Source organism: Ascaphus truei, chromosome 2 (genome assembly GCF_040206685.1).
Source record: "Ascaphus truei isolate aAscTru1 chromosome 2, aAscTru1.hap1, whole genome shotgun sequence".
NCBI lineage: Eukaryota > Metazoa > Chordata > Amphibia > Anura > Ascaphidae > Ascaphus > Ascaphus truei.
Window position 1 is genome coordinate 439,734,746 of NC_134484.1, and position 11,030 is coordinate 439,745,775.

General features: G+C 41.6%; 1 protein-coding gene across 2 annotated transcripts in view; it reads left to right on the top strand.

The window, feature by feature from the left end:
- PTPRN2 (protein tyrosine phosphatase receptor type N2) overlaps positions 1 to 10,596 on the top strand; it is a 1,212,473-nt gene extending 1,201,877 nt beyond the window's left edge. For both annotated transcript variants that reach the window (XM_075587846.1, XM_075587847.1), the window contains one exon: positions 4,445 to 10,596. In XM_075587846.1, coding sequence (XP_075443961.1) covers positions 4,445 to 4,516 — 72 coding nt within the window. In that variant the 3' untranslated portion in view covers positions 4,517 to 10,596. The remainder of the gene's footprint in view (positions 1 to 4,444) is intronic.
- Positions 10,597 to 11,030: the final 434 nt, after the last annotated feature.

Genomic DNA, 11,030 nt, shown 5'->3' on the forward strand with positions numbered 1-11,030 from the left:
GATTCCAAGAAAAGGGGTCTATGCTCAGAAGCAGGGATTTCAGCTCTCTGAGTGACAGACGGGGTCAGCGAAATACCTAGGAGTGGAAATTCTGCGGACAGGTTTAGGGAAACAAACGGTTCCTGAATACTTTTAACTAGAGCCAGTATTATTGCTGAAGGTTCAGGGGGCGCAGCCCCGAAAATTTTAGCTGAGCCAGGGAACTTATTGTAAGGAGTATCCAAAGGTTCAGTAACTTGAACGTTAGAGAAGTCATTCAGTACATCCCCTGCTGTGAGACGTGGGGGTTCATTCTCTAATGCAAAGAAGGACACATTAGCCTGAGGGCAGCAAGGATTTACAGGGGTTAAGGCAGATAGTACCTGAGAACCAGAAGGGAGATTTGTCTCCGAAATTGGGGACATAAGGGGTTCATCCTCTGAAGCTAAGGAGGTGTCCTTGACTGGCGGACTACAGGGATTTACCAAGGGGGGGCTCATAGGGCTGACCCGCAGGGGTTAAGAAAGGAATAACCTCAGGGACAGAACCCAGGGAGGTTAACTCAGGACTAGGGACCATGGCAGCTTCTTCCTTAGCGGGCAGTGACATGGTTTGGCCATTCTTAGGAGGGGGTGGTACCCCCACGGGTTTAGTAACAGGGTTGGCAGAAAAGAAATTGTGATTAGAAAGTGCTTGGGCAGCGAGAAGAGGGTCCCGCTCACTTAAGATTAGGTCAAAATCTTGGTATAACACACGGGCGGCATCTAGAATCTGATCTAGAGTCTTTTGATCTGAAGTGGAAAAAACACGGTGCCGTTGGGAGAGCAGGGCCTGTTGAGACTTTCTTTCCTCTTTAAATTGCTGAGATCTAGTAAGGAGTTCTTTACAAATCAGTCTTTCCTGAGGGGTTAAACCTTCATACAAGAACGCACTCTCAGGCAGAGGCAGTCTCTCAAACAGGTATGGTCTTCCAAACAGAGACTGGTCCGCAGCCTGGGACATAGGTACAGTTAAACATTTACCAACCCCCGCCATGGTGCGGCCTGGTTTTGCGGGGCCGAGCATACTGTTACGATTGTGCTCGCCACAAACCGGGACCGGACCGCGGGGCTGAGGTGGGGTTATATAATCACCGACCTTAGTCCGCGCAGACTGATCCGGAGTGCGCAGTTCGTAGTCATACATAGCAGGGTCAGGATTGGAGAAGGCAGCATCGTCGTTATTCAAGCAGGAGTTTGGCAACAGGTAGTCAGGAGTTCCCCGCTTCAGCTTAGGAGCGTGAGCGCGGGAGTGGCCTCTGCGCGAGGAGCGGGCTCAGCACATGATGCCAGTCTCAGCAGGGGGAGACACAGGCTGTCCGAAGAACACAGCGGGGCAGCGTCGGGGAAAACCAATGCTTCAGCATAGAAGTCCAAAGCAGGCCTCTGCGTGGAGAATAGCAGCAGGCCTCAGGAAATGAAGGGTAACCACTGCTACGGGAGAATGCAGCAGGTACCAGGAACTAGTGCCAGGAACCAGCACTGCTAGGGGAGAATGCAGCAGGTACCAGGAACAACTCTTCCGCACAGGAGTCAGGAACAGGCCTCTGCGTGGAACTAGCAGCAGGCCTCCGGATACTCAGGAACTAGAGATGAGAACTAGAGAGGTTAGTACACAAGGAGACAAGCCAGGTGGCTCGTGGCAGAGACAGTAACGTCCAGAGAAGGATAATGCTCGGCTCTGATTCAGAGCCAAGGCCCAACATATAAAGGGCGTGAGTGTGTGATATATATATATATATATATATATATATATATATATATATATATATATATTATATATAGCTAAGGGACAGATGCCACTCTTAAATGAATGCAGCATGGGTCCTCATTTTTGTATTGCATCTTATCATGCAGTACTTGTTAGACAAACATACATTTAGTACTTGTTAGTATAGAAGTATAGTTCAGGGCAAAATGAATGAAGCACATCACTTTTTTCAACACTAGTATTTTTAGATGTATTATAAATGCTTCAAAGCCTACTTGAACTGCAATCTTTACATACAGTTTTAGCACCGCTCAATCACACAGATTGATGGTAATAGCCGCTGATAACTGTGCTTGTCAGTCGTTCAGAGTAGCGCTCCCACTACGTTCTCGTGGGCCAGTGATAAACGGGTACTCCCTGCACTACGTTCTATGGACATACACACTGTGTCTGAACAGCCAGAAAGAGAAGGGATGCTAGAAACTTTTATATACATCGGTGTCCTCTATGTATCAAAGCTATTTTGTTGCAAATCCAGGGAATTTTCATCCGGCCCCTATGTATCAAAGCAGTTTGCTTTTGCCCTGCCTGCACATAGTGGGGTGCCAGCTGGAGGAGTTGGAGAGGAGTTACATGGTGCACAGAGTAGAATGAGATGTTTCAGATTCTGCGTCTCTCTGTGCTATTCTTTTTCCTTTTTATTTGCCTCCAATAAAATCTCCTATATCTAAACTAGCGTAAGTCTAAACTGCTGCATCAGATGTAAGAAACTGTTCTCATATGTGACATAGCTGTGCTGCAAAGCACACTTTTATTTATATTGATACGGGGACCCCATCAGGGGTATCTGCATGGTTCAAGAAGGAATCTTTTTGTTGTAAAGAAAAGGCAACATTAAAGCAAACGGTCTTCCTGTGAAGCTGAAGATTAAGTGAAGCAGGAGCAAGTGGTTTACTGAAAGAGTAGTGAATTAATGGAACAGTCTCCCTGCAGATGTGGTGTACGATAATATAGAGTTCAAGAGTTCCAAGCTGCTTAGGATAGGCAAAAAATATAGAAAAACAGGAAGCGTATTGTGTTTGAGGATTTACAGGTAAGACAATGGACAGACTAGGTGTAAGTTGAGGTTCTTATCAGCCATTAATGTATACATTTCTGTAGGCACATTAGCGTGGAGGAGGTGGGCAAGATAGACTAAGATTCAGAGTCGTAATATTCCAGGTCTAGGAGGCAAGTTAATTTCAATAGGGAGCGTTGCCGCCTATCATATGAATCCATGTGTGCGCCAGTAACGTAATAGGGTTAAAACAGCACATTCTCCCCAAATAATTATGGAATAAAAATAAACCTTTTCTGAACCTTGTTGACTTTCTTCTACTCGCCAGTAAAGTAAATATTCCAGGAACAGTGGGATTCAGTATTCGTAAGCCGCACAGCTCAGGTATGAGGGACCAGTTGGGATCATGTTTGAAAAGTAGCTTTAGTTCCAACTAGGGTGAGACATATGTGGAAGCTTAACGACTCCCTTCTGAGAGATCTTGGTGTAATTAATGAAACAAACTCACATTTAAAAGATTTTTTTTCTATTAACAATACATCAGGAATGGCTTTCTCAGCAATTTGCGAAGCACAAAAAACATGTACGAGGGGAAAGTTTATAGCCATTGGCTCTTTGAAGAAGAAGCGAAGAGAGAATAAACTGACTAATGATTCAGTGCAACAAATGTGACCAAGGTTGCTACATTGGGGAAACCAGCCAAAAACTACAAGGAAGAATGAATATGCACAAACACTCTATACTCCATCACGAAGAAGGAAGATACTGCTCACCTGTGGGACATCACTTCTCACAACCAGATCATTCCATAAATGATCTAAAAATCAAAATCCTCAATGGAATGTTTAAAAGCACCCAAGAACGGAAAACATTTGAACTCAGAATGATAAGACTCTTTGACACCAAAACCAAAGGACTTAATGCAGACATGGGTTTTCTCACACCCTATGAAAATTGCTTGTAATCATCCTGCTTGCCTCTATTCTTAACCACACTTTCTCCCCCCCCCCCCACCCGGTATCCCTCCCCCTCCCCACCTTTCTTTGACACTGTCCCCTGGCTTCAAACACTTAACACCCTACCTTATCTACAGTAAATATCTGTTGTTTTTTTTTCTTTCCTCTCTCCACACTGTTTTAGCCATAGATTCATTTGTATATCAGTATTGCTTGACCTGAAGAAGAGAGGATAACTCTCGAAAGCTTGTCCTATGACATAAATTGTTAGTCCAATAAAAAAGGTATCACCGAATACTGGAGAACTCATTTATTCTGCACTATATATATATATATATATATATATATATATATATATATATATATATATATACATACCGTGGCATATGAAATAAATGGTATATACATGGGGTGTGTATTTATATATATAGCAGATATGCAATAGAAATATGCAGTTTTTACATATTATAAGAGATATTAAAAGAAACATTGAAGATGCATTAACAAGGCATTTCTTTAAAAATGTATGTTTGTCATCGTGTTTTCAGGTGACAGTGACCTAGCCAAATGTAACAGAGTTTCTGTTGAAACATGCAGTGCATTATATTAGTTGCGCTGAACCGCTGATTGTAAAATAAACCTTTAAAATATTCAGAGGAGACGCCAAACATGACGGTCACGTATTGTATTTCTATTTTCACAGGAGCAGTTTGAGTTTGCATTGACAGCGGTGGCAGAGGAAGTGAATGCAGTGCTCAAGGCACTTTCACAATAAGCGTTTTGCCTCAACAAGAATCCCACAGGACCCTTCTCTCATTACTTTATCCTGTCCGTCTCTGTAAATGTTGTTGGGAAATTGTGACCTGGTGTGTATCATGTATTGTAATCGCATAGACGCGTGGGCCCACCACCCCATCACTGCCAGATGGGTCAGCTACTCACTGTGATGCAGTGAACAGGTTTAAAGTGTAGTCAACCTTTCTGGGCAGAGGTTAGTGTCTGTGTTCTCGTTTTATTCTTTTAATGCAAATTATACATGGAATCATTTTAAAGAACGGGACCTCTTTGCTCTAATTACGTTCATGTTCATTAGCGAATAACACATCCCCTTTTCTTTTCTTCTCTTTAACAAAAACATTCTCATCAATAATGGCAGAAAAAAAAATAAAAGATAATCACGGTACATTCTTTATATTCACTGAAAAGCAAGTGGTTGTAGTATGGCACGTCCCGAAAATTGGTATTTTGAAGAGCTGCAGTGAAGGTAGTTACAATCAGGGATGGTTTTATGAGGGGGGGACTTGCAGGAACGGAAGAGTTCAGGAACCTTTTCTTTTGCTAGATCAAACAGAAGGCTCACATAGTGATTGTGAAATGATTAGGAATGGTGCTGGAACACTATTTTATGAGGTTCTACGGCTTTAAATCCACATTTCTTTATTTAATAACTCGAGTGCTGGATGCGGCTGCTTACGGATCAATGTGTGGGAGCCACCGCCAGCACTGGTGGGTGTTAATCTTAATACGATTTATATGACTATTTGATTGTCATTTCTCATTTTCGTACAGTAAGACACATAAATCCTTTTTTATTTATTTTTTTGCAAAGCAGAAATATTTGTTCTGTTGGAGATGCATAAAAAACTACAATGACAGTCTTACAAAGGCAGGTCAAAGGGCAGAGTCTTGCAGTTGGTTTCTGGTAAGATTAAGCACATTTCTACCTTTGCTGCACAATAGGCAGCAGCTAATATGGCATCAACATCAAAAGCTCCCCATAACAACAAACACTGTTTTCCCAGTTAGTAAAAATATTATATACTGGAAATCCGTACCATGTTTTCTTACACAACATCATGGACTCTTTAACTCTCCAATCTCTGTTGGACCACCATACACACTGCCACTCCTCATAGGGGTGTTCTGATCTGCCCACGTGCATTCCACCATAAATCTTTGTATACAGCATATAGTCACCTACTTGAGCTTATCAGTAATAATTACAGAATATTCTGACTCTCACACACAAAACAGATCCAAAACATATGCTCTTTTGCAACCATGGCACAATACTGGATTAGCTGTTTTCTGGCCTTGCTAGAATGTGTATTAGACAGGCCAGAGTTTTTCTCTAGCCTACAGAGGTGATAATGTTGGATTATTCATTATAATGTTGATATAAAATCTCTTTTGTTCTCACAAAAACATCACTGGCTACAATTTAAACAAGCGCCAACCTTTTCTCTCTCTTTTTTTTTTTAAAGAAATGTTTTGCCTGTCCATATTGTGGACTTTTTTCTGCTGAATTCAGGGAGATATAATCTTCTGAATTCCTTTGAAGTCTCATTCATATGTAGGTTTCCCAGAACTCACCTGTTTGGACATGTGAGACTTGATGAGAAATTGATCTTATTATCTTATGAGTCCTAAATGGTCAGTTTGCAGAACCATACCAGTCTTACAGTTCAGAGGCAGTACTGCAATACTGGTTTTCTGGTACCACAATATATAGTTCTCTTGGAGTGGTTCTTTCTTGTTGTTAGTTTATATTGTTAGCCAGTGTTGACTGTAATTAGGCAGACGAGGAAGGTTGTAATCATGAAAACACAAACTGTGAGAGGTGCAAGGATGGATGTATAGCTAGAGCTTGTCATTGTTTTCTCCTACTCTATGGGGAGCTCCCGACCAAGATTAAAATGGCAGATTCGAGACAAAACACATCAATCTAAATGACAAACCATGAGCCTGAAATTCTGATAATGACACAGAGACCCATCATGATAACGACCCCAGAATGAGGACATTGAATAGACACAAGTTTGCTGAGTAATCTTGGAGACTGCAATCCTTTGAAGTTATACTTTTTTATTGATTATGAAGCATACAGATAGATGGAAGCATAAAATAGTAAAATACTTTATCCTAATGAATTAATAATATACAGAAATGAGCAAATATTCTCATTTTTAGGGATAAATCAAAAGACAGAGATACTGAACAATTGTAATGCAAAATAATGCCATAAGTAAAGAGATACCATAAGTACACTTATATAATTAGTCTACACTTGGCAGATGTCACAATCCTGAGAGCTTTGTATAACGTGTTAATGACCAGTTGCAGGGACTGATGTTAAACAAAAATGATCCTAATGGCCCATACTGAACCATGTACTGTATGTACTCAATATGTGCTGCGAATGCACGGGGAAGATGGCATTACATCATATAGGTGCCTAGGTAGGGAAATCACAATGAGATAGGGAAATGTCATTTCTGCAAGATACTAGATGAGCATGTGTAGATGCCATTGAGGCAGTCGTGTCACAGTTCTTGTGGTCATTCATTTTACTTCATTGGAGTACCTGTTTTTTTTATATTTGCTGTGGCAAAAATGAATTAAGACCAATAGTTACTAAGTGATGCTTCCGTTTCTGGAAGAAACCTTACCGCCCATTCACTTCAATGCCATATTGCACAGCACCACTTAGTAAATATGGGCCATACCAATTGATCATACGTAATAAAATCCCTATCTTCCTCTTTGTGCCGCCTGGTTGAAAGCGCAACTTACTTTATCCCTGGAAAAAAAGTTTCTGCCACATTTTCTTAACACATTTCCCTTGAAAATAAATGGGGGTTTATCATGCAGTTCACTTGAATACATTTATCATTTGGTTGAAATCATGTGCTCTGATTTTAGAAGTGCCACTTACTCAGCCAATATTAAAGCAATCTGAACCAAGCACTGTAACCTTTAGCACTTACCTACATTTCAGATAACGTTGCTATAATTTCTTACTCAATGAATTACAGAGCTATCTTGTTTGTTTGTTTTTAATGATGTCATGGGGTCAGACATGAAAGGCTGTGCCAAAAATGACCATTAGTATAGTTGGTAGCCAAAGACTTCTTAACTACTGTACTTTCTTCCTCCTGCATGCTGATGCAGGTCTTTCCCAATACCAATGCCCCCTATTTACTATATCTTGAACAACGGAATGATCCGTTAAGAGGAAGAAACGTTCACTGTTAAGCAAATAATTTCTACAAAGAATCTAGGCAACTAGTATCCCAAGTCCAAAGAGCAATGACAAACTCATCATGACTTTAGACCTTAATGTCCTTGGTGTTGGAAGTGGGAGTTTTTGATATGAAACATTCTGACTGTTAGGCTAAGGCCCGCTACACACGCCGGCGCGCCCGCACTGCGTCCAGGCGGCATGTGTACGGCACTTCACTGCGGTCTGTAGAGAGCATTTTTTAGTGGCGGGGGCGTGACCAAAACAGGCCAGGTGGGCGTGGCCATGATGGGGGGCAGGGTACTGTGTTTGCTGTAGCGATGACCACAAACTGGGAGACTGTAGAGATTGGAGATTAGTGAAGCTCAGGATGATATGAGAGAGACGTTTTTTGCAGGTCGAGTGAGCTGCAGATGAGTCTGATTAAATATCAAGTGCCATGTATACTCCCTCATTAATATTACACACACACACACACACACTTTCCCAAACTCATGACACCTCCCCCCCCCCACCCCCAGCTGCCAGATACAAGAGTGGAGATACAGATACAGCAGAGTGGAAAGGAGGCAGAGGATAGGGTCCCGCTGATTGGCTCCCTGGCGCACCACGTGACGCATCGCTGCTCGGGATCACAATCCTATTGTAGCCCCTGCTGGCTGACGCATCACAGTGCGCAGTGAGACTGGCAGCGAGGAGGGACTGGGGCCGACTAGGGAGGAAGTAAGGAGCTGGTGAGTGGCGCGCACCAGGTCTCGCGCACCACCGGATGCAGCGGGACCCAAGCCTTAAGGACCAGAACTTAAAACGTACTGACCTGATGCACTTATATGGAAGAGAGGCAATATGCACAATTCCATTGAGTCAGAGGTTGGAAATCCCTTGAGACACAACTATGTGTAGTTTTTACTTTGACATCAGCCTTTCAACTTAATGTCCATATTGAGTTTTACACTGGGAAAAAAAATCTGGTCCTGACTGGGCTGCCATTCAGCAATGAATTTTGCCTTTGTGACGTAGTGCATCAGGCGGTGTGTGTGTTCTTTGTATCATCAAATTCATCATGAACCTCAGTAGTTAGTACCCTGTTATTTTCTATCGATATTGGTAATTATTCCAAGTTGCAAACATTTTGCGCAGGTTGGTTACATGGCTTTTAAGATTGGGTAAAGTATTTGAAAATGTACAATAGGTTACTTTCATGTGTTTAACGATATAGAACATGTCAATCCTTCATCTAATTATCCTGAAATCCTTTTGTTGTTGTGAGTTGTATTGTGCATAATTACATCAAATCACCAGTCGCTATTATCGACCATGCTTCCTTCTGCCCTTTTATGTCACTTATACATCTATGGCAATACTGGAACATTCAGGAAAAGCACAATATGAGCAGATCTAGCATTGGCTGTGCAGGAGTAAGTGTTGCTGTGTTTGTAGTTTGCTGTAGGAGTACGAAACACAACACGTTCTAGGATTAGGGTGGCCAACGCCAATCCTCAAGGGCCAACAACAGGCCAAGTATTAGGGATAACTCTGCTTCAGCCCAGGTGGCTCAGTCTTTTGCTGAGCCACCTGTGCTGAAGCAGGGATATCTGGAAAACCTGACCTGTTGGTGGCCCTTGAGGACTGGAGTTGCCCACCCCTGTTATAGGCCATTTATAACTGGAGATGTAAATGAACATTAGTGTTTTGTTGCTACAGTTAAATATGTGGTATACAGAAATGAGTAGATCACATAAGAAAAAACGTTTACAACCACTTTTATCCTGTCAAAATGACCCCAATCTATTTGACAGGGATGTTACAGTTATATTAACTCCGCCAATGCCATAAGGATCTGCTTTGCATTGCACTGCAAGCCTCTCTGGCCCTGATGAGGTTAGGTTTGTGATGTGCTATGTTCAGATTTTGGAGGAATGTTCTGCTGTTGTATCTGCGATAGGGAGTTAATTTGTCATTATAAATAGCCTCATGATTTTTTAAATCTTTGTATTTTCTGCTGTTTCTACAACACACTTCTAGCTGTGGTAAATCATTTTGTAATTGAATGTGTCTATTTTTTAAGGATTTTCTTTTTAAATATTGTTACTGTTTTTAAACTTGATTTCACAGTAGGGAAAGACACCGCATAAAACTCTAAGGCTGCGGACACAGTGCGCGCGCGCGACAGTCCTGGAGATAGATTCGCGCGGCTGTCGCTGGGCGATTTCTGTCCTCCGTTGACGCGTGTGGCGGGGAGGCGTGGCTGTGACGTCACTAGGCTGGTTCACCCTCATTTGTCCAAGCGGCAACGTGATGCGACCGGCACGTAAAAAATCTAATGAATTTGTCTCCTCCAATTCCTGCCGTGCTGTCGCACGCATCGCATAGCGTGCAGTATGGCCGGACTGCTTCACATAATTGGTTTTGTTCGTGCCAAGCGCAATGTCGCCCGCACTATAGCCGCAGCCTTAGCTGAGGGGGAAAAAAATTGTTTTAGATATTGTTATTGAAAATAGGTAAGAAGAATGCACAGTTCAATTAACACAAGGTACTTAACTCCCTTTTTAATTTTCATATTAAATATGTAAATACCTAGTGTAACACCAGCAAAAAACTTATTCCAAGATGTATTTGTGCATGCTCATTGTATTCAATCACATATCATTGGCTTCAGAGATTTCTGTATGTGTCCTCTTCTCTACTTGACTATCCAGTAAAACTAATAATTTTAGACTCTTTATATGTATATAATAAAAAGATATACAAAGTATTTTGTTCTACCTCTGTAAAAAAAAAAAATGATTTGTGAATAAAGTTGCATTGTCTGTGGAGTATTGTGAGTACTGCAATTCTGTCTCTTGGTTTTATTTTCAGCCACCAAGGAAGTTTGTTGAATATCAAAGTCAGAATTAGGAGTTTATATAGCAAATATGATATAAAGAGCACAATGATGCGTCACAGCTCTAATGATGTGCTAGTTACAGTTGCCAATACTGTACATAACATATAAAATAGGCTAAACATTTCCAGAACCAGACCACTTTGCATAGTGATCGTGCTGCATCCTCAAAGGCTTTGGTAATATTCACACATGGTTATGACTCTGATTGTAATGTTCTAGGCTCTTTGCGGCAGAAAACAGGACCTACCTACATGAGCTTTGAAGATACATACAACTTAGATACAACTTAGGTTAACGTCACGTGGATGCACTAAACAGAGCTCTGTGGATCTGAGCCTTTGAGAAGATGTTACATGTGTTACTTTTCTGCCTGCAATCAGA